The 24,793-nt window shown below is 41.0% G+C and overlaps 1 protein-coding gene across 2 annotated transcripts; it reads right to left on the reverse strand.

Moving 5' to 3' along the window:
* On the reverse strand, nucleotides 1-24,084 carry LOC135520052 (uncharacterized). Of its 2 annotated transcripts, XM_064945366.1 has the most exons (11): nucleotides 24,011-24,084; nucleotides 15,052-15,170; nucleotides 5,592-5,662; nucleotides 4,855-5,013; nucleotides 4,320-4,472; nucleotides 3,735-3,995; nucleotides 3,166-3,564; nucleotides 1,725-1,982; nucleotides 1,236-1,342; nucleotides 1,060-1,109; nucleotides 1-724 (listed from the first exon to the last, which is right to left on the reverse strand). In XM_064945366.1, exons 3-11 carry the CDS (start codon nucleotides 5,647-5,649, stop codon nucleotides 694-696), a joined length of 1,476 nt encoding a protein of 491 aa, XP_064801438.1. In that variant the 5' UTR covers nucleotides 5,650-5,662; nucleotides 15,052-15,170; nucleotides 24,011-24,084; the 3' UTR covers nucleotides 1-693. The 2 variants fall into 2 exon arrangements, with proteins under 2 accessions (XP_064801438.1, XP_064801439.1); XM_064945367.1 differs by lacking the exons at nucleotides 15,052-15,170; nucleotides 24,011-24,084 and adding an exon at nucleotides 5,825-6,114.
* Nucleotides 24,085-24,793: the final 709 nt, after the last annotated feature.

A 24,793-nucleotide genomic window follows, 5' to 3' on the forward strand; every position in this document is an offset into this window, starting at 1 on the left:
GATGATTATTATTTTATGAGCATGGCCTTATTTCTATTACACCACATTGGATGACTGTCATTCATATTCCATTCACCCAGCTCAATGTAACATTGATAGGTGTAGGCTACTACATGATTCTCCACGTTTCACCATTTTTTATTTTGGTCCTCTGAGGAGCCTCCACTGCGATACACACAGGAAATTGTTGAGCGTGGAAAACCCAGCAGTGTTGCAGTTCTTGACAGAAACCGGTGAGCCTGGCACCTACGACCCGGTTCAAACGCACCTTTCGGCCACGTCTCAATTGTCTTAAGGCTTCTTTAACCCGTCTCCTCCCCTTCGTCTACACTGATGGAAGTGGATTTGAATAGTGACGTCAAAAAGGGGGATCATAGCTTTCACCTGGATTCACCTGGTCAGTCTATGTCATGGAAAGAGCAGGTGGTCTTAATGTTTTGGAAACTCAGTGTACAGTAAAAAAAAAGTAACTATACATATTTATATACAGTATTTGTTCAATTGTAGCTCAAATCATAGGTCATAAAGTATGATAATATACACTTGTGAAATCTATGATCAAACATCACATGAAAACATCTTCTTTCTTGCTTCTTTTGTTCTTTTGGTGTTTCTTTGTGTCAGAATAGAATAGCTAAGACAAAATAGTAGAGACATTGTCCATTGACAGGGATTCCGGTCTGTATGATGTCTCTAGTTTCTGTAGAATCCTTTAGGTTGGGGGCTGTAATCGAGGAAAACAGAATGGTTAGCACTGTAAACAACCATTCTCACACAGTATTTCTCAACTACGGGAGGCAACAAAAATCCTGTTTTCCCTATGAATTTAGTTGGCAAGAGTTGCAAAAATGTTTAGGCTTCTACCTTGAACCCGCATCACCTTGAACAACTCTGCACAGTCAAGGCCAAGACGTTTTGTCCCTCAACCTAACCAAATTTGAGGGTCTGTGTGTGTGTGTGTGTGTGTGTGTGCGTGCGTGCGTGTGTGTGTCTGTGTGCGTGCGTGTGTGTGTGTGTCTGTGTGCGTGCGTGCCAGCGTGCTCAGGAAATGACACTCACTCTTTGCAGCGGCAGATTCTGCGTTTGCCACGTCTGGGCATCGTCACCCGCTGAAAACCAACAGAAACACACACACAGGAAAACTCAGTAACACTACCAACAAGACACAAAATGTAAGAGATAGTGAGTACATTTTTAAGCAAAAATCATCATCTGATTAAATCACCAAACTGTACCTGTCTGTGGCGTCGGTTGAGAATGACAGTGAGGATGAGGAGGAGGACGAAGATGACGGCTGCGCCACAGATGGTGACCAACAGCCACACGTCCATGGGGACTCGCTCTGTCCATCAGAACAACATGAAGAAAAACAGAATCAGCATGGAAGTTCTACATTGCTTCCAGCATATCAAATCAATAAAGATGTAATATTGCATAACAGTATGTGGTTTTCAATAATACTATTATATGGTAGGTGTTCAAATGCACACATCAGAGCTTCCTTCTTTACAGGCTAATAGTACTGTCTGCTATTACATTGTACTTAATTACTGAAGCAGTACTGTGGTACTAGACTGTTTAAAGTGCTGCAGTAAGCATGGTCACTGTCCAATAAGGCTAATTACACCATAACCTCAATAGTCACAACCTAACCTTCACACATACACAGACCACCCACTCTAACCACATCCTGACTATGTCACTTCCTGTTTCTCCTTTCTTACCGATCTTCAGTGTGATCTCCACTGATGTCAGCTTGGTTTTGTTCCTCCACAATTCACACCTCCACCTCCCACCATTTATATCCCTCGCTTCCGGTATGGTGAGATGGGCGGAGTCGGGGTCGGAGCCTAAAGCGAGGAGGGAGGATTGTCGTGGTGGGATCCATTTCACTTTCAGGTCAGAGGTCAGAGGGTGGCCCAGGGTGCAGGTGAGGTTGACCTCCTGACCTACGAAGGCCACTGGAGCTGGAGAGGAAAAAACTGGACAGGAGGAGAGTGAGGAGAGAGAGAAAGAGAGAAAGAGAGAAAGAGAGAGAGAAAGAGAGAAAGAGAGAAAGAGAGAACGAGAGAGAGAGAAAGAGAGAACGAGAGAAAGAGAGACAGACAGACAGACAGACAGACAGACAGACAGACAGACAGACAGACAGACAGACAGACAGACAGACAGACAGACAGAGAAAGAAAGAAAGTTCACAAATAAATTATTTTATATTATTTTTCAAAAACGTGGAGAAACATGTTTTTTTTAAAATTAGTATTAATTCAGCTGGCATATTATCCTGGCAGAGAGAAACTTCATTATACTGGTCACGGATCCCTCCGGAACTTTCATCACGCACACCTGTCCCCTATTCCCACCGATTAGTATTTGTATATATGTGCCCTTTGGTTTACATTGGGCTGACCATTATTGTTCCAATGTCCGTTGGTGCGTGTGAGTACCTGTGCTGTGTGTGTTGGCTTTCGTGCCCTTGTGGATTGCCAGATGGTTACGGGTCTCGTCCCACGTGTTAATCATTGTGCGCGTGTGTATATATTCGAGGTACTCCTCGCTCTTTTGTTTGGGTTTCAACCCTGTGTTTCCGATGCATGTTTGTTTGGTCTTCGTCCGCATGCCTTTACACGGCACGCTGTCATTTGGGGCGTAATTTTAAAAAACTATTACACATTCCTGCGCCTGTCTTCTGAATCATTGTTACCAGTGTGACAATACCCTATTAATACAAGTGGAGCCAGACAAGTGTACTATCCACTGAATTAGACACAGGACATAATATTCCGGGGACAGACTGTTCCCAACGAATGACAGAAGGAGATGAGAACTGTCTGGGTGTAATAAACAGAAGCATAGAAAGGGGGAATAGCATTGCCATGACTATGGTCTGACGGGTTTGAATGTCAATGAAAGGAGAAAGAGGGATAGAGGGATAGAGAGGGAAGAAGGGAAGGTCAGAGAGATGGCGGGAGGTACTGATTGAACAATTGAGAGCTGACAAATCAAAGTGATCTGTCACTCCTCACTTTTGTGGGCAGAAAGGAGGTTGGAACTAAGCAATGGGAGAATTAAAGGAGGGAGGAAGGAAGGTGGCAACCAAGTCAGGAAGTAAACACGGAAGGAAGGAGAAGGACATTTTTCTCAGGACTGCCACAAAGCTTGACTTACCCTGTAGCACCTCCACACGCATACTTCTCTTCAGGGTGTCCCCCCTCTGGAATTCCACAGCGCAGGTGTACTCGCCCCTGTCCCCCTCCGTCACCCCTTTCTTTGACAGGGAGAGGTTTAGATTTTTACTCTGCAGGGCGGAGACACCCAGCCCTCTCTTCTGATTGACCACCCAGGCTAATGGAGGCCCCAGGGAGAGGTTGGTGAGGGTCTGGACGACCCCAGTGAGGGAGCCTGCCGCTGGGCTTGGGGTAAAGGTCCAGTGGCCTCCCTGGATGCTCTTCTCCTGGCTGTCTGACCAGGATAGTGGAGGAGGAATGGAAAAGAAACATGGCAGATGGAGAAGAGAGAGGGAGGAGACAGAGGTGTAGATAGGCTGTGGATGAGCAGGGGAGAGGTCTGAGAAGGGAAGAGAGAGAGAGAGAGAGAGAGAGAGAGAGAGAGAGAGAGAGAGAGAGAGAGAGACAGGAAAGGGACAGTTTAACCTCAGTCTGAAGACATTTTACCTCTTGAGGGGAAATTATTTAATCTAGAAGACCATAAACCATTTTATCTAACTTAACACTTACCTATTACAGTAACAGGGGTGTTGGCATAGGCTTCCCTGCCCTGGTATGTCACCACACAGGTCCACAATCCATGGTCTTGGCCAGTGACACTCATTACTGTCAGGCTGCCGTCATTTCTGATCTGGGCACGCTTGTCCTCATTCAGGTCCTGTTTCTGGGGACTAAGCCATCTTCTCTGTGTCCCCTTAAATACTTCCTCTATGTCACACTTCAGATTAAGATTCTTCCCAGCCAACAGGGGAGAGACTGGCTGTACACTCACTGAGAGAGGAGAGATTGAGAGAGAGAGAGGGAGAGAGAGAAATAGAGAGATAGAGAGACATAGAGACATAGAGAGAGACAGAGAGAGAGAGAGAGAGAGAGAGAGACATAGAGAGAGACATAGAGAGAAAGAGAGCGAGAGAGTGATACAGAGAGAGAGGTGGGGGTTATACAAAGGTACATTTGTATACATGTGTGTGCAGTACTTGTTCCCCCCACATGATGGTGACTGAACACAATGTCCCATTTCCCATTTCCTTCCTCATCTTTCTCATAACACTGACATGAGACATAGAAATCCCCTCTCTTTCACTCTGCACTTACCACGGAACAGTCTGAATGTGACTGAGGTAGTTGTTTGTGGCATGAAATCTTTCAATTCACATTTGAAGGATTTGAAGTCCTCCAGTCTGATATTGTTGATGATCAGGGAGAAGTCCGTCTTGGACAGAGACAGCCTGTCTTTCCACTCTGGATCTGCATGTCAATAATCAAGTGATTAGTATTAGTAGTAGTAGTGTGAATAAGAAATGTGTCTTCTTTCTGTGTTATGTTATTCCCAACCCACCTGGACACCACACAAACGCATGTGAATGTGGAAGCAGCACAGGGCCACCTGCAGAGGCAGAGCAGTAACCCTGAGCAGGTCAAGGGTTAAGTGCTCAAGAGAACAACAGTAGTAGGCACCTGAGATTCTGACGCCAGCAACCCTCAAATTGTTAGCTAGTCAAAATCAGGTTTTTTTTTAAAAAGAAGAAAAAAAGCCAACCACCAAATACTGTTTTGCTCAATATGTTTACGGCTCAAAAAGGTCACGCTCAATGAAAGATGGATACCCTCGAGCACTAATCTCACTCACCTATCGTCTCTCGACCATGGGAGTTGCGGGTTATCAAAGGTTGTGTGTTCGTTTCAAAGAACCATTGTACCAACACCCTTTCTGAACCCCACTTTGATCTGGGGAGTGTGACCGTCTCTCCCACTTGACCATACACAACCACCACCACATCTTCAGCCCCTGTGGGAGAACACAGAAGACGATATATATATATATATATATATATATATATATATATATATATATATATATATATATATATATATATAGTGCCTTGCGAAAGTATTCGGCCCCCTTGAACTTTGCGACCTTTTGCCACATTTCAGGCTTCAAACATAAAGATATAAAACTGTATTTTTTTGTGAAGAATCAACAACAAGTGGGGCACAATCATGAAGTGGAACAACATTTATTGGATATTTCAAACTTTTTTAACAAATCAAAAACTGAAAAATTGGGCGTGCAAAATTATTCAGCCCCTTTACTTTCAGTGCAGCAAACTCTCTCCAGAAGTTCAGTGAGGATCTCTGAATGATCCAATGTTGACCTAAATGTTGACCTAAATGTTTGAAGCCTGAAATGTGGCAAAAGGTCGCAAAGTTCAAGGGGGCCGAATACTTTCGCAAGGCACTGTATATATATATATATATATATATATATATATATACTGTACGTCCAATAGTAAGTTACCTTTACCTTTAAAGAAATGTATCTGTTGCTATAGAACATAGAGTATGATTCAGAACATACTCTCTTACCTGTTGAAGAGATGAACAATGCAATAATGATTGAAAGGAATCCAGAAACACACTTCATTTTGTACTTTCTCCTGAAAACAAAGAGCAGCAAAAAAATCTGAGTAAGACAAATTGCTTTAGTCATGTATTTCCTGTCACCCAAGAGCAAATACTGTGGAAACAAATCAACAGTTCACATCAAGTAGCACGGCTTCTCGTTGGAATATAAAAAGATCAATAACCTATAGCCATACTTTTTATATCCTCCTGTAGACAGTGACCCGCGCCCTCTCCTGTACAATTGCTTTATTGTGTAATTGCAATCGACACCAGCCTCCAAATTGTCCCGGGGGATTTTGACGCACTGTATAATCAAAGCGCATTCTAAATAGCCTGTTTCATTCTGTCAAATAGGCCAATTCATGATACAGTAGAAGCAGCCAAGTTTGTGTGTTTGACAAGTTTGTTAAAATACTGTCGTACCCCTAGCTTTTACTCTTCAACATAGTACAGTAAAGATTATACACCTGGTAGAATTCTAATTTACAGCAGTACAATCGGAAAACCTTTGCTTCCCATTAATGGTATTTATTTCTAAACACTTCTGCTGGCTCAGCAGTCGGTCTCGAACCCCGGCAGAGAGAGAGAGAGCACGAGCCAGGCAACCACAGACTTTCTATGTTGCGTCAACACCCCTGAATCAAGCCTCAGCAGCACATGACAGAACGGTTACTGTCGGAGCTTTAGCTACTAAAGTGGAAATGTTCTTCCACAAACATAGAAGTCACTGGACCGCACCCTCACACAACTTGTCCCTCCAGCACTTTGTGTTCCTCATTGCAGCTGATTCAACTTTCTGGCTGGCTGCTTGATGTAGAGGCATGTGAAATCCTCCTAAATGGATGAAACATGTCTCTTTAAAAACAACGATACACTTGGTTTTAGGCTGTCTTGTCTTTGGTTGTAGGCTCCTGACAAGGTCTGATTCTTTTATTTTAAGAGTGTGCCTCTATCATTTCATCCGAATCTTAAATGGACAGTGAGTTTCGAAATGGTAGCCCTAATCCTTGGAATGTTTTTTGCTTCACTTGTTGTTGTGGGAGACATTGGATATTAGGGCATATAATATCCAATGTAACGTAACAAAAATGTGGAAAAAGGGAATGGGGTCTGAATACTTTCCCGAATGCACTGTAAATCAGGCTAAAATATGTTGTTGTTTGTCTGTGTTTACTTGTTGATGTCACAGTGACTGCTGATCGTGAGCAGACCTGACTCCGGCCACGCGGACACTTTGTAGCATGCTCTTTACACAGGTGCACCTTGTCCTGGCGACAATAAAAAGCCACTCTAAAAATGTTTTGTCACGCAACACAATGCCACAAATGTCTCAAGTTTTGAGGGTGCGTGGCATGCTGACTGCACGAATGTCCAGAGAATAAACGTTTATTTCTCTACCATAAACCGCCTCCCACGTTGTTTTAGAGAATTTGGCAGTACGTTTAACTGGCCTCACAACGGTAGAACACGTGTATGGTGATGTGTGGGCCAGCGTTTTGCTGATGTTAACATTGTGAACAGAGTGCCCCATGGTGGTGGTTATGTTATGGGCAGGCATAAGCTACTGACAACGAACACTATTGTATTTTATCGATGGCAATTTGAATGCACAGAAATATCCTGACGAGATCCTGAGACCCATTGTGAGGCACACTTTATTTTAAGGTATCTGTGACCAACAGATGTATATCTGTATTCCCAGTCATGTGAAATCCATAGATTAGGGCCTAATGAATTTATTTCAATTGACTGATTTCCTCATATGAACTGTAACTTAGTAAAATCTTTGATATTGTCGCGTTTATATTTGAGTTCAGCATAGATGTTACGTTAGTTATTATAGACCAGGTATTCCCAAACTGGGGTAAACCCAGGGGTACGTTCAATGCCGTCGAGGGTACGCCAAATAAAAATGTGATTCACATTTTTTTTTATATATATATATACAATATTTTAAATAACATTTTCAAACAGTCCATTTAGATTTTCCAAAGGGGCTTTGCATTTGGGTGAGGTTTCTTTCTCCCATGAGTAGCCTTGTTTCACTGCCAAAAATAAAATGAAACCATCTAGTGTTCAGCGAAATAACAACACAATGTCAAATACAGGTAGCCTAGTCAAATAATGAACATCCAATCACATTAACCGTTACTCTCTTGCAGAAATTCCACTAACGGTCCCTATGTAGCCAAACATAGCTGCTGCTCATACTGTTTGCTCGAAAATTGAAAAATGGTTAAGAAAAAGTAAGGACCACGTCCATTGAGATACATACAAGCTCTACTGGTAGTGCTGCTACTACCAGCAGCTTAACACCTGCACCTGTCGATGACACAAGTTGTTCTACTTCAACGAGCACATCCAATGTTAGCAGCAGTAATTCTACATTTGTTGTTAGTCCAGCTAGCATGGACACTGACAGTTGTGAATCTGATGCAGCCGAGGAGCTACTGCTCCCTTACCCGGGAAAGCACCGAACAACAGACAGGGATGTTGGACCATCGAAGAGGCGCAAATATGATGAGAACTACATTGGTTTGGGGTTCACTTATATTGGGAGTAGTGCCTTTCCTCAGCCACAGTGTGTTATATGTGCAAATGTACTAACTCACAACTCGATGAAACCTTCACCCGTTGTTCGTGTTTCTTGATTTGTTTTATGTTGTGTTTATTTATTAAAACACTCACTACCTGAAATTGTTTCCTCACTCTCATCATTACACATGCCAATTAGAAAAATATGCCACAGGTGTTTCTTGAGCGAGAATTAAGATGACTTTCAAGTAGTAAGACTTGAAAAAATCAACAGATACCATTAATAAGAAGGGTCTAGAAGCATCTTGTATGGTGAGCTACCAAGTGGCTAGGACAGGCAAGCCCCATACTATTGTGGAGGACTTAATTCTTCCTGCTGCAGCAGATATGGCTGGAACAATGCTGCGGGAGAAGGCCAAAAAACTATACAGACAATGCCTTCATTAAAAAAACACCATTTCACGACACATCAGAGAGATGGCCTGGAGATGATTTGAAACAATTACTGCTTTGGATACAAGCCAGTTAATTCTATGCATTACAGCTGGATGAGTCAACAGACGTGGCGGGCCTGGCACAGCTCCTGGTATGTCTGTTACGTTTATGGAGGGTCAATTAAGGAAGACATTCTCTTCTGCAAACCACTGGAAACAAGGACAACAGGAGAGGATATTTGGAAAGTACTGGACAGCTTTGTGACATCAAATGGACTTTGGTGATCAAGATGTGTTGGTATCTGTACTGATGGCGCAAAAGTCATGACAGGGAGACATAGTGGAGTGGTAACGCGCGTGCAAGCAGTTGCTCCTGACGCTACTTGGGTACATTGCAGCATCCACCGAGAGGCTCTTGCTGCCAAGGGAATGGCTGACAGCTTGAAAGACGTTTTGGACACTACAGTGAAAATGGTTAACTTTGTTAAAGCAAGGCCCCTGAACTCTTGGGTATTTTCTGCACTATGCAATGATATGGGCAGCGACCATGTAACGCTTTTACAATATACAAAGTGCGCTGGTTATCAAGGGGCAAAGTATTGACACGTTTTTTAAATTGAGAGACGAGCTTAAAGTTTTCATTACTGACCATCATTTTCACTTGTCTGACCGCTAGAATGATGACGAGTTTCTCACACGACTGGCCTATCTGGGTGATGTTTTTTCTCACCTGAATGATCTGAATCTAGGATTACAGGGACTCTCCGCAACTATATTCAATGTGCGGGACAAAATTGAGGCTATGATTAAGAAGTTGGAGCTCTTCTCTGTCTGCATTAACAAGGACAACACTCAGGTCGTTCCATCATTGTATGATTTTTTTGTGTGCAAATGAACTCAAGCTTACGGACAATGTCAAATGTGATATAGCGAAGCACCTGAGTGAGTTGGGTGCGCAATTACTCAGGTACTGGATGGATGACACAAATAACTGGATTCGTTATCCCTTTCATGCCCTGCCTCCAGTCCACTTACCAATATCTCAGCAAGAGAGCCTCATCAAAGTTGCAGTCTGTGAAAATTGAATTCAATCAGAAATTCTGGACTGGGCTGCACTCAGAGTATCCTGCCTTGGAAAATCGAGCTGTTAAGACACTGCTGCCCTTTGCAACCACGTACCTATGTGAGATTGGATTCTTGGCCTTCACTAGCATAAACTAAATACAGGCACAGACTGTGTGTGGAAAATGATTTAAGACAGAGACTCTCTCCAATACAACCCAACATTGCAGAGTTATGTGCATCCTTTCAAGCACACCCTTCTCATTAACCTGTGGTGAGTTATTCACAGTTTTCGATTAACAATAAGGTTTTATATGTAAGATGGCTAAATAAAGAGCAAAATGATTGATTATTACTATATTATTATTTGTGCCCTGGCCCTATAAGAGCTCTTTGTCACTTCCCTCACTTCCCACTTCCCTCACTCGTTCTTATGTTTAAGAAATGTATTGTATAGTGTGTGTGTGTGTGTGTGTGGCAGGCTTACAATGATGGAACAAAAATATATATTTGAGAGTGCGCTGACCCTGGTGCTAGAGGGGGTACGCAGATGGAGGTTTGAGTGTTTGAAGGGGTACGGGACTATAAAACGTTTGGGAACCACTGTCCTACAGTATCACTGTATTTTGATGTTATGTTCAATAAAGACAGCAAAAACTGTAACTGAAGAGACCCAACTTCTGTTCCTCCCTTTTGCCATGTGCTGTAAATGCCATATTTTACCCATTTAAAACACATGTATTTAGATACATTTACTGATTCACATGAAATTGATTTCATTTTCTTCCCGTTCCCATGACAGTGATTCTTGTTGCTTAATACATCATCATCAGAGTAAAAAAAAAAAAGAGAGAGAAAGGAAGGGGTTTGTGGTGGTCTCTGATTTAGAGAAGTCGAAAGACAGACAAAAAGAAGAGGAAGAACGAAGAAAGGTGGAGGGAGAGAAGCAGTAGCTTTGTGGTGGGCCTTGGTTGAGAGAGGGATGGGGGAGGAGAGAGGGGGCGAATGCCTGAGGCTGTGGTGGGCCCTGATTTCACGAGGTGTAGATTTGTATCCCTATCCTCACCTCCTCTCCTCCCCTCTCACTCACACACCCCCCTCCCTTCCTCCTCTATTCCACGAAAGGCGGATTTCTCCACGCTTGATGGAAGAAAAAAAAAGACCACAATGGCAGTCGAACACCGGGAGTGTGGTCTATGGTAGTTTTTTTTAATGCTGTTTTCTGTGTTGTGTGCATGCATGCGCGTGTGTGTGTGTACATGTGTGTATGTGTGTGATAGTTGTTAGGTGTGTTGTGGGTACTTTCAGAATTTTTGTCTGAAGCGTTCTGCACCTTTTAATCTCTTTTCATCTTAAAACAATTCTCAATCATTTAACCTGTGTGTGAAAGGAGTACAGTCAGCTCCTGATCAATGTTAACAGCTTCGGGCTGCCATGACAGGGATGTGCACTTAAAGGTAGCATGGAATTATCGGGAGCAATTCAAAGAATGTAATATAATCAGGGTTGTAAAACTTTAGTGTGTTCTGTCAACTAGGCCGCAAACAATATCCCCTTAGGAGATGTTTATGGTCTACTGAATTTAACATTGTAGAATTACTCCACCAATCTATGAATAAGTGCATTAATAAAACATAGTCCTTTTTTATTTAACTTTAAAATATACATGTATCATTATTTAACAATTGTTTTTTACAATGACTGCCTACCCCCATCGATGCTAGGCCAATTGCGCACTGCCCTATGGGATGCCCAATCACAGCCAGATGTGATGCAGCCATGATTTGAACCAAGTACGCAGTGATGCCTCTTGCAGTGCAGTGTCCTAGGCCACTGCACCGCTCGGGAGACGAGTGAGTGTGAGCTGCCGTGAGCTGGCATCATGTTATTCAACGTTATTGTGTAGAAGACAGGGTGTCTACCGGGGAGGACTATACAACAATATACTAGTAGTAGATTGCTATCTTAGTAAAAAAAAAAAAAATAATCAAGGATTAAGGTACTCTTTATAGTGTGTTAGAAAATTAACTTGCTACCAGGGTAAGGGTTATTATATGGGCAGCAGGTAGCCTAGCGGTAAGAGCGTTGGGCCAGAAAGATTGCTAAGTCAAATCCCTGAGCCTACAATGTGAAAAACCTGTCTTTGAGCAAGGCACTTAACTCTATTTGCTCCAGGGTGGCTGTTAATAATTGCAGACCCTGGCAATGACCCCACTATCAAAAGGTGTCTCAGGGGAAGTTGGGATATGCAAAAATAACAACTTTGAAATAGAATTAATGTGCATTCGGAAAGTATTCAGGGCCCTTAATTTTTTCCACATTTTGTTACGTTACAGCCTTATTTTAAAATGGATTCCAATGTTTCCCCCCCCCTCGTCGATCTACACACAACACCCCATAATGAGAAAGCGAACACAGGTTTTTAGACAATTTTGCAAAAAATAAATAAATAAACTGAAATATCACATTTACATAAGTATTCAGACCCTTTACTCAGTACTTTGTTGAAGCCCCTTTGACAGCAATTGCAGCCTTGAGTCTTCTAGGGTATGACGCTACAAGCTTGACACATCTGCAACTGGCGAGTTTCTCCTATTCCTCTCTGCAGATCCTCTCAAGCTCTGTCAGGTTGGATGGGGAGTGTCGCTGCACGCTCTTTTCAGGTCTCTCCAGAGATGTTGAATCGGGTTCAAGCCTGGGCTCTGGCTTGGCCACTCAAGGACATTCAGAGACTGAAGCCACTCCTGCATTGTCTTGGCTGTGTGCTTAGGGTTGTTGTCCTGTTGAGAGGTGAAACTTCACCCCAGTCTGAGGTCCTGAGTGCTCTGGAGCAGGTTTTCATCAAGGATCTCTCTGTACTTTGCTCTGTTCATCTTTCCCTCGATCCTGACTAGTCTCCCAGGCCCTGCTGCGGAAAAGCTCTAGGAAGAGTCTTGGTGGTTCCAAACTTCTTCCATTTAATGAATGATGGAGGCCACTGTGTTCTTGGGAACTTTGAACGCTGCAGAACATTTTTGGTACCCTTCCCCAGATCTGTGCCTCGACACAATCCTGTCTCGGACAATTCCCTTGACCTCACTGTCAAATGTGGGACCTTATATAGACAGGTGTCTGCCTTTCCAAATCATGTCCAATCAATTGAATTTACTACAGGTGGACTCCATGAAGTTGAAGAAACGTCTCAAGGATGATCAATGGAAAAAGGGATGCACCTAGGCTCAATTTCGATTCTCATAGGAAAGGGACTGAATATTTATGTAAATAAGTATTTTTATACATTTGCAAAATGTTCTAAAAACCTGTTTTCGCTTTGTCGTTATGGAGTATTGTGTGTAGATTGATGAGGGAAAATGTATTTAATCAATTTTAGAATAAGGCTGTAATGTAACAACATTTGGAAAAAGTGAAGGGGTCTGAATACTTTCCGAATGCACTGATAAGCACCAAAATAATTATTAGAAGGTGCATGGGGGGGGAAATATATCCAGTCGTTATGGACCCAGATTAAGGTTTATTGAGACCGTTTAGATTTTTTTTTTATTAGCAGTGTGCTGGATTTTTCCTTTTTTATTAATTAGCCTGACTCTTCATAATAAGAAAATGCCTTTATTTAAGTGCCATAAACAGATTCTTAAAAGCTTGGAGCCGCTTCAGCAAGACACCAGAACTCATCTTGGCATTTGTCATTCCTATCTCTTTTCATGACAACCTCACCATTCTACCTGTTTTATTTAACTAGGCACGTCAGTTAAGAAGAAATTCTTATTTACAATGACAGCCTAACAGTGGGTTTACTGCCTTGTTCAGGAGAGGAACAGCTTTTTATCTTGTCAGCTCAGGGATTCGATCCAGCAATTTTTCAGTTACTGGCCCAACGCTCTAACCACTAGGTTACCTGCCTACCTGCCTGCCTGATTATAAAAATGACTTTACATGTTTTTAAGATCAAAGTTAGGTCGAGATATCAGGCCGTAGTTTGTGTAAGTAAAATGTTATTTCATTCAGGCCAGATGTTAGACCTGTTAATTGTTGTAGTACGATACATTATATGATGAGATAAAATATGTTTTGACAAATGTTTTGAAGTATTTGTTATAGGCCATTCCTCACCTCTGAACTCTGTAAGACTTATCTGTCTGTTGGGGTTGGTAACGGCAGTGGGATATGAGAGAACCAAAAAGAGAAAAGATGTGAGGTGCCGGAGGTAGAGGAAGCATAACGCTATATAGAAGCGAGGGAGAGAGAGAGAGAGGACAAGTGATATATATATATATATATATATATATAGAGAGAGAGAGAGAGAGAGGGAGGACAAGTGATAGAGAGAGAGAGGAAGAGAGAGACAGAGAGAGGACAAGTGATATATATATATATATATATATAGAGAGAGAAAGAGAGAGAGAGGGAGGGAGGACAAGTGATAGAGAGAGAGAGGAAGAGAGAGACAGAGAGAGAGATCGCACCTGAACAGTTAACCCAGAAAAGCAGATGATCATATCTGTGGTCTTTGGCGGAGGTTAAACAGCAAACAGAGAGAGGGGGAAGGGAGGGAGGGAGGGAAGACAGGATCTGCCTGTAAAAAGGTGAAGGAATAATCTTACAGAATTGTCTCCCATTTTAAGGTAGTGGAACTCTGATGCATGCAATTGAATTGTACGCAGTACAAAACATATGATGGAATGTAAAATCGGACTAAATCATTGTTCCCCATAGAGCTTATCAACATAAGTAATATGAGTATAATTGTTGAACCTTTATGACTTGTATGTAAGGTGTGTATTAGCCATGTCACAATTGTAAGCCAGGGGATTGAATTTCAATGGGACCAGATAGGTCTAGCGCAAAGAGGAGTGTCTCTGGTTTGAGGGCATCAGTTCAGAGAGGGCCTTTACAATACATTAAAAAGAAATCATGAGATGTCTGCAAAGTGTTGTTAAGTACAATGGCAATGAAACCATGTCTATTTACCATGGTAGTACGACAGGGTAAATACATTGGGTTGACAGCCATTTAGACATTTATCTGAAACGCACTTGTTACCTCTCTTATTCTAGTTTAAGGTTAAGTTAACAGGTTTTACTTTACTGTGAAAGCAAAGCGGGCATACGTTCCATACGCTCCAGGACAGCATGTAACATTTTATGAAGGTGAAAAAAATGATTACAAATATTCTGCATTCATTAATGCAAAAAAAAAAAAACACATATGTTTTCTCTGTAAAGATAATTGTCTGATTTAGACTACTCAATGGTCTACTACGAGCAGTCATAACAATGATCAATAGTTATTACATCCATACTTTCACATTGTTTACCACAAATCAATGATCACGGAGTGCTATTATACTATATTACATCTAGCATCTTAGTTAACATCCTTTCTATACTTACGTTTGGTGGATAGCATTGAGAGTCCCTCGCCAATGATCAAGAGCCAGGCGGAAATGTTGATTTTCAGAGAAACAACTTTGCTTTTAAACCCCGTTGCACCTCCCTCACTGCTGATTGGTCTATAAGGAATCGGGAAATGTATAGTTATTGGTCAAATGCATTAAGGCCAAAGCAGTAACATTTTTAATTGGCTGAAGAAAGGGTGGATTATCTTGGCAAAATGTTTCGCTAGCATGTTAGCGCAGAAACAGCCGGTAATAACAAAATAGGCTACATAATAGTTAATATTTGAACCATTATTATTATATTAATTGTTGTTATCATCATCATCAATATTATTCTAACCCACATAACAATAGTCAGTCAATTTGATGTACTTATGTCAGTCGTTATTCACCTTTCATTGCTTTGCTGGGGCCATAGAATTACAAATGTTTTACTCAGCCGCAGGTTAGACAGAACATAAATCGGAAGAGAGAAACAAGCAAACTAGAAACACACACAAATACAAATAAGTATATCTCTTGTTTCATTATATATAGTCAAACAACAGTTTAAACATCAAACTGGGTGCCTGCAGCACATATTTATTGAGTCAGTAAAACTATCAAAACTGACATCAATATATATATATATATATATAGCCCTTTCCTGTAGTCAAATTATGTCAAATTCTGTTATTCATATTTTTTATAATTTCATAATTAATAAACATACTTTTTTTATGCCGAAAATCCGCTGTTTCTATGACAAACGGTTTTGTTTTATTTCAATCTTCTGTGATGCATATAAAACATAATATCGGGATGCAAACTCAAACTTGAAAACATTTCAGGTGTCTTCATTTAAGCCGATCACCATATGTGTGAGGTGTATACATTTGTTTCAAAATATATTTGTTCAAGACAACCCAGAAACACTTTGTGTGACCCTGATTTAGCCCACTGCAGTAAAAGGTTAAGGTGTACCGATTATAGGCCTGAATCAGATTCGTAGGCCTTTGAAATATACAAAGTTTAACAAAGCATCACATTTAAGAGATTACAATAATGCCCTAAATCAATAAAGCTTACTACTGAAAGGGAAATGGACCTGGCCAATGAATCTGTGACACTGAACCCTTGAAAAACATTACACCATATTTAGCAGGATCCATTTTGAAAGCGCATAATCTATTCTAATGACTACCATCAGACCATTTTTGGTTATGAAATTGTAATCTTTATCCTACAAACACATGCACAGATTTATAGCCTACATTTCCACACGTGAACAAGTTAATAATTTATAGAAGAATTCACATTTCATGTGACTTGGTTGATTGTTTTTTTTGTTGGTAAAAGCAACACAGTAACTTCACAAAATTGGGTACATGAATAAGAGCAGTTGAATGTAGACTATATAATTAATTTAAATTACTATTGAACAGCAGGAACTATTGTATATTGCATCTTGAAATATTTCCACAGATTTGATGCGACTGTACCAGTATGCTACGTATTTAACATTGACCATATAGTTGTGCAATTGTTACTCACAATCAGACATACACCTTGAGCAATGTATTCAATGATATTACATTTCCTACCCAGAGTCACAACTTTTACAAGATAACAAAATGACTTCAATCCTCTTCACAATGACTCTAAACTCAGGTATATAACTCAAAATTCATAATTCATAACAGGCCTTATCCAATTGGTGCCCCATGTGAGGAGCATCCTTTACACCATTGGTTCCCAGTGTGAAGAGCATCCCTTAAACAATTGGTGCCCCGTGTGAAAAGCATCCCTTAAACAATTGGTGCCCCGTGTGAAGAGCATCCCTTAAACAATTGGTTCCCCGTGTGAAGAGCATCCCTTAAACAATTGGTTCCCCGTGTGAAGTGCATCCCTTAAACAATTGGTTCCCCGTGTGAGGAGCATCCCTTACACAATTGGTTCCCCGTGTGAGGAGCATCCCTTAAACAATTGGTGCCCGTGTGAGGAGCATCCCTTAAACAATGAGGAGCATCCCTTAAACAATTGGTTCCCGTGTGGTTGAGGAGCATCCCTTACACAATTGGTGCCCGTGTGAGGAGCATCCTTTACACCATTGGTTCCCCGTGTGAAGAGCATCCCTTACACAATTGGTGCCCTGTGTGAGGAGCATCCTTTACACCATTGGTTCCCCGTGTGAAGAGCATCCCTTACACAATTGGTGCCCCGTGTGAGGAGCATCCCTTACACAATTGGTGCCCCGTGTGAGGAGCATCCTTTACACAATTGGTGCCCCGTGTGAGGAGCATCCTTTACACCATTGGTTCCCCGTGTGAAGAGCATCCCTTACACAATTGGTGCCCCGTGTGAGGAGCATCCCTTACACAATTGGTGCCCCGTGTGAGGAGCATCCTTTACACCATTGGTTCCCCGTGTGAAGAGCATCCCTTAAACAATTGGTGCCCCGTGTGAGGACAATCTCCTACAGTATGAACCTCATTCCACATTGAGAATAACAACGATCTATTCTAGTAAATCAGTGTCAAGTTTGATTCATGTAAAATTCACTGCTAGGCAAATTTCGTGGTGCACAATTCCGACAAGAAAGAGTTGAGATAACTGAAATAACTCTGATCAAGTATGACAAACCAATATCAAAAATGTTATTTCAAATACGAAAAATTGCAAAGAGTCATGCATAATCATTCATCAACGCTATCTCAATGAAGATGAAAACATGTACTAAATGTAATAGAGTGGATGGAAGCTTGATGGCACTTTTCTGTTTCACTCAACAACTATGATTGCATGTTTTACTAAGTTCAATATAAAACCCATAGCAATTGCTAGTCCCTTGAATCTAGTGCATACCCTATTTGATAACTTTTCTTTAAAGCCTAGCAGGTTCTAACCGTTGTCTTGGGTGAAGAAACACCTGTGTTCACTTCACATGTGCCTCTCCATGCTGTATATACGTAGCTCTGCAGAGAGTGGGATCATGTCTGCACTCAAAACTACAGTAGAACCCCAGAACCCCATATACCACCTGTTAATTTATATGTCCCTAATTACCTGCATTACAAGTTACTGTATATGAAAGTTTTAGAGCTGAAGTCTAGAGATAAACTTGAGATGTGCTCGCGTAACTTGTCCACGTCAAGGCATTTCAAGACTCGTCTTGGTAAAGCCTAAAAGTCAACAACAAAAAGTATTCAACGTTTAATCCAGGTGTTTTTGATTTTCAATAGAATGACGGCTTTACTGTGTCTTTATGGGAAAGAGAACATTGGCGGCAGGTAGACTAGGTGATTAAGAGTTTTGGGCAAGTAACTGAAAGGTCACTGGTTCAAATCGCTGAGCCGACTAGGTGAAAACTGTCGATATGCCCTTGAGCAAAAGCACTTAACCCTAATTGCTCCTGTAAGTCGCTCTGGATAAGTGCATCTGCTAAATGACAAAATAAAACTGTCTTACCATCCAAGACTGTCTTCTAAGTGAAATACATAGGCAAGGACAAAAAGCTTTTTTATCTAGCACTATGAAATATGTGTGTTTGACTACAAATGCCTTCATGTTCTGTGGCCATTAAAGCCATTGTTCAACTGAAGAGTTACCTGTACTAGAGAAACACTGCTCAGGTGGTTTGGAGACAAGAACCACAACAAGCACCAAACAAACATGTCACTCACGTCTCATCTCTTTCTGAGGTTTGCATTCTTTCATGCTCTCTTTGTCTGCCGCGCTCTGTTCTGAGATGAACTGAAAAAAAGGGTTGAACACACCCTGTCTCTAAATTATCACCTACTTGGGCCTTTTGGTAGGACTTTAGAACGCTGCATGTATAAAGGCCTTGATAACGGATTTACTAACGCTCTGCGCATCATTAAAGAAGTTAGGCGTGGGACCTCTGACAGAAATATACTGGTTCAAGGACACTATCATCCTCACTCAAAAGATTGGAAAGACTGCAAAACCAGTTCAAAGCTCAAATACACTAAGATATGTTACGCATAGACTCATAGAAATACACACGTTGTCTCAGATTCCAAATCATGTAGTTTGTTGTATTTATGTTTACTGATGCAGCATGGGAACAAGAAAAGCGTTATTAAAAATGTACCAAAAATCTCCCGTGGAAAACACCTGAAAGTGAGGACTCCCTCGTTAGTCAGAGACCTAACGATTTGAAGGTGTTGTGCCACACACCACACAAAGTCATTACCGAAAAAGAGACTGAGAGATAGTGTGGGGGGTAGGGAGAAAAGAGGGGGTGATTGGTTTTTCGAGACATCCCTAATTCCTCTTATGATGTCCCCCTCTTTCCTATACATTGGGTCTCTCTCACTCTCGCTCTCTCTCTCTCTCTCTCTCTCTCTCTCTCTCTCTCTCTAACTCATCAGGTGTTTGATGGTCCATTCGGCCGCTGGAGTTCCTGGTTGCGTGTTTGATATGGAAGGCAGTCGAGCTGAGACATGAAGAGAGCTGTGACCAAGACAGATGGGGAGGTACCTGGTACTGTTCCCTTTGCTTTCTGTCACTTTGAATCATACATTAACTCTGTTCTTTTCTCGTGTTTAAAGAAATAACCGTTAAATGTCAGTGGAAAGAGAGGCTAAGAATAACAAAGATGTGACATTTTGTGAAAGGATTGTGAAAACACGTTTTTTTACAATACACAGTTCATGTTGGTAAACTTTGTTCAAGGCCTTTTGAAACCCATATGTTGCGTAACTGCCTCCCTTAGCCCAGAAAGTCTCCATCTTCTCTTTCTGTACCTATACTATTTATCTGTTTCCCCCTTTCTCTTTCTGTCTTTCTCTACTATCCCAATAGTCTGCATGCTTTGATGTTTTCATGCGGCAAAATGTTTACGATTCTTTTTATTTGCATGAAAACGACGTACTCCAATGTATGAACTTCAATACACTTACTCCAACTCAATGTATTTTTACAGTTAAGTGTTTAAATAAAGGCAATTCATATCTAATTGTTTGTATTTGAACATATCCGAGAGAGTTCTTAGCTCTCTGCAGGTGAATAAGGAAAGGAAGGTCACGTGACTGAAATATCATAATAATGAAACAATTGGCCAAAATAATTTAGCATGGGCAATTTAAAGCAAACCACATTGAGCACTTGTTGTGAGTCAGGTGCAATTGTATTTTGGTAATCACCATGAAAACCTTGACATAAGCTGACGTATATCTGCTAGAATTAAAAACGACAACCCAAGTGGAAATACAAGAGGGAGGACCAAATGTCATAAACAATATCTCAGTCTTACTTTGAATGGAGAAAACTTATCAACGGAGAGAGAGAGAGAGAGAGAGAGAGAGAGAGAGAGAGAGAGAGAGAGAGAGAGAGAGAGAGAGAGAGAGAGAGCTATTAGTCATGTTTATGAAAGTCTGAATGAGGGAATCCTTGAATCTCATTATGAAACATTATCCCTCGCCTGCACAGTATTGGAAACATGAGAATATTTCTAGGGTGACTCTAACCAAAGGAAGCACCTGCCTCAGCCTGAATGGGTGTTCTCTATTTTTTTAATGCACCTGCAAGAGAGGACCAAATACAGATGTAGTTGACAACAAAATATGTATGTTAAGACTGTCTTACTATACTTGAACAGGTTTTTTTATTTTGTGTTCATAGGCATCCATCAATTCCTTTAATAGGCCAGAGTTGTCAGTAGTGTTCTTCAGTACTCAAGTATACAATACTTGTCGTAACAGTAAACTACACCAGTAGCTTAAGCTGCGTACGTTTCCAATGACTGAAACCTGACTGAAACCAGTACAGGTTAATGTTACTGTAATAGACTTTACAACACTACAGTTTAGGATACTATAGTGTTGAATGTATTCACAATCAAGTCATACTTTAAATCCATAGAATAATGTACATTTACTCACTACACAGGGTTGATGTGCAAATCCATATACAATGTACACCATTTGAAAAATAGTGCTTTGTGAAAAGTACATCTCTGTTTGAGTATACTATTGTGAATTACATTTGCTGGGATTTGCAGCCTTGGGGATAAACGCGACTGGATTGAAGACTGCACCAATTTGAGTATTCTACATCTATTGTAATATTTTATAATAATTAATTTTAAGGTCTGCCTGAATTAATTATCTTCATTGTTACACAGGAAGTAGACTATGAAGTAAATAGATGTGCAGAACTTTCTGTTATTGATCTATACTGTATATGCCTATAGGTATTTGTAAATATATGTCAACAAATACATGAATTGGTGACATATCATGATTTACAACCAAGTAATAGTTTATTAGCTATTTAGCGAATCTTTTAAATAAAGTGTTACAGATACAATCCACCAACGTGTTTTGAGCTTGACTAAATATCGGCTGACCGGATTATAGATATTCAATTGTAGTAGATACTGTGTATGCATTGCAACTGAATACCTATCGTTTTGGCTGTTTTTTAATATTATCAGCACACGCTGGGATGTTTCCTGTTGTTCAATGGACATTGTTTCCTGTTGTTCAATGGACAAATGAATGATATACCCACCTAATGAATGATCTGTTTTCATTTGAGGTTTAGTAAACAATCGTATAAATGTATTTCTTGAAAATATCATAATGATCTCAAAGACTGTCCTTTCCCGGCTTCCATTTGGATTGAAACACAAATGTAAGATTGTGACCGTGACGGATTGTGATTACCTTGGACAGGCACATGACTATCATGTTGTGTTCGTTCACATGACCGTCCGCATGTTCCTTAACATTTGAAATAAACCTTTTTAGTGATCGAGTTTGCGGACAGTCCATAGTAGGCCTAACCATTCTTTCCCAAAGGATAGTAAAAATACTACCCTTCAGGGTTGGGCTAAATTCCATTTAAATTCTGTCAATTCAGGAAGTAAACTGATATTCCAATCCAATTCCAATTTTACTCAACGCTTCTCTATGTGACTGAATTCAAATTGAATTGACCTCAACCCTGCTATCCGTGCTACTTGCATCACTGCTACTTGTTTCCCGAATGATAAAGAGGGACCTACTGGTGAACCGTATCCAATTCCTACCTGACGGCAGCTAAAGTCTGTGCTACTACCAGAAAGAAAATTCAAACAGCTTTAGGTGGGACATGACCCAAAGACGTTCATGTATCATGTCTCTCTTGCCACAGTTGCTGTTGTTTCCTTGGCCTCGGCCCCCATCAATAGACAGAACTTGTAATGCTCCTCGGCAATACTGAGCTGTACATATATACAAAGCCCTACATTACACCTTATACAAATACTTAGAACTTTACAACCTCCAGTGCAATTGTAAACTTAATTTCCTGACCGTGGATATTATATTAAATCTCCTCCGGAAGATTTGTGGGTCTTAAAATGAAATAACTCGCGGTTACAACAGGTAGAGTACTTTATCTTGTATTCGTTCTCCAATCACAAGAACGCAGCCGTGTAGGAATTACGTCAACATCAAAGCTCTGCTCTTTCCCTTAGGACACACACAGGTAACTTCTGGGAATAATTAAGTGCTTCACAATAAAAGTAGACGGGTACCGGCGGTAATAATGACTCAATATCGAATCAGAATCAAAGTACTCTACAACAACCTAGGCTACTACACTATTGCTACAAGTACATGTTTTACCAAATACGCATGGCATACGCAATGCAAACGTTACTGCGATCCCATACTGCTATTGCAAACACACTTGTTGTTGTTCCAGCGGGCCTAGGCTAGAGTACGACCTAATCAGAGATAGATATACACCAAGTTGACTTCACTGCATACAATGTCGGCTAAACAATAGTCACACTCATTAGTGTACTTACTCACACCAAGCACTGACTTCATAGCAATCATACAATTTACACCAAATAGCCAGCCATCAAATCTGGCCAGCCATCACCCAATACTCTCAAAATGCCTGAAAGAGACACTATTCAACATGTTATTTCATTACAACTCTGGGTGCATCGAAAGAGAATTGTTTTAATCACTATTGTAGCAAATGGCGACAGTGTAACGCACCTTGCGGGTCTCCCAGCCCGTAGGCAGACCAGCATACCACTGCTCCCTTTTGGGGGGGGGTCGTAAAAGGCCTACCCAGGCAAGGTCTGTTACACAGTCCCCTTCATTCGGAGAACGTATCCCCACGCTTCACTATAACAAAACCCTCTCCGATGGCTCCCAAGGCAACATCCCACCATTGTTGGAATTTTTGCAGACGGCAACAATGTAATGCCCCTCGCATGCCTCAAACCCAGGTCTTCCAGTCTGTAGGCAAGACCTGCAAACCACTACCTTCAATAAGAGTTAAGCCCTTTTGGGGGGGATTGTAAGCAGGCCTATCTAGGCAAGGTTTGCTACGGTATATTCTACATAGCCTGCTGTTGGAAATAGCCTACATACACTCAAACCGTTATTGTCAATAATCCATTATATCTTCCAATATGTGGTTCCAGCATTTACGGTAGGGACACAAAGCATACTACTATCTAAGCCCCTGCACTTGAAAACAAGATATACATGTACTGTATCTCAGGCAGTTGCCCAGCCTACAGCTGGTCATGTGAGTGGAAAGACCATACACTCGTTTACAGGTACGTCAGGATCATATTGCGAAATATCAGCAGGTATTTCACAAGTCTGTTTTTTGTTGTCGTTCTAAAACCTCCCTGCAACACGCATGATTCCACTAACATTGTATTATTAGAACCTGTGTCCTTTTGTCATTGTGTCAATTCTCCAAACCACATTGGGTACCACGAGAGAATATATGATTGATAAACGTTCATATGGCTCTGGGTACTACTCATCCATAGCTATAGATCCCTTTAGTCCAATGTCAATACTATTCTTAGTACTGGCACAGTGAATGAACTTTTGTGTTTTCCTAGATAATTTGCTTCTACATTATCCTCAGTCTGACAAATCCATCTTTATCATAAGTGTGAAAAATACATGTAGTAACACTGTACTCACCAGTCTGATGCTCCCGGTGCAGAGATGAGATCAGGTCTGACATCACTCAGACTGTACACACTGTTACACACAGGGAGACAGGAAGCTAGACTGCACTGGTGCATTCTGTGTCACAGACACACACACACATACGGACACACACACACACACACACACACACACACACACACACACACACACACACACACACACACACACACACACACACACACACACACACACACAGGCACAAACACACAGGTGCGCGTACACACACACACACACACATACATACACACACAGTGGTGTAAAGTACTTAAGTACTTTACTTTACTATTTATATTTTTGACAACTTTTACTTTTACTTCACTACATTTTCACTGACACCCAACAGTACTATTTACATTTTGAATGCTTAACAGGACAATGGTCCACTTATTGCAACAACAACCCTGGTCATCTCTATTGCCTCTGATCTGGCGGACTCAATAAACACAAATGCTTCATTTGTAAATGATTGTCTGAGTGTTGGAGTGTGCTCCTGGCTATCTGTACATGTCAAAACTCAAGAACTTGGTGCCGTCTGGTTCAATTAATATAAGGAATTTGAAATGATTTATACTTTTACTTTTGTTACTTAAAGTATATTTAGGCAGTATATTTTAGCAATTACATTTCCTTTTTAAAATTATATATATATTATTCTACTTTTGACACTCAACCCTTAAGAGCACCTGTGCATCAATCTAAGTATCAATCTAAGTAACATTTAAAAACAAACATCAAAAACATTAAGCTAGAGAT

The sequence above is a fragment of the Oncorhynchus masou genome, chromosome 29, assembly GCF_036934945.1.
Source record: "Oncorhynchus masou masou isolate Uvic2021 chromosome 29, UVic_Omas_1.1, whole genome shotgun sequence".
In the NCBI taxonomy this organism is placed as follows: Eukaryota; Metazoa; Chordata; class Actinopteri; order Salmoniformes; family Salmonidae; genus Oncorhynchus; species Oncorhynchus masou.

Coding starts and splice junctions, on each gene's coding strand:
- LOC135520052 (XM_064945366.1), bottom strand. CDS start 5,649: ATGAAGTGTGTTTCTGGATTCCTTTCAATCATTATTGCATTGTTCATC. Junction 4,473..4,854: donor CCATGGTCGAGAGACGATAG/GTGAGTGAGATT, acceptor ATTGACATGCAG/ATCCAGAGTGGAAAGACAGG. Junction 1,983..3,165: donor GCGTGTGGAGGTGCTACAGG/GTAAGTCAAGCT, acceptor CCTCCTGTCCAG/TTTTTTCCTCTCCAGCTCCA.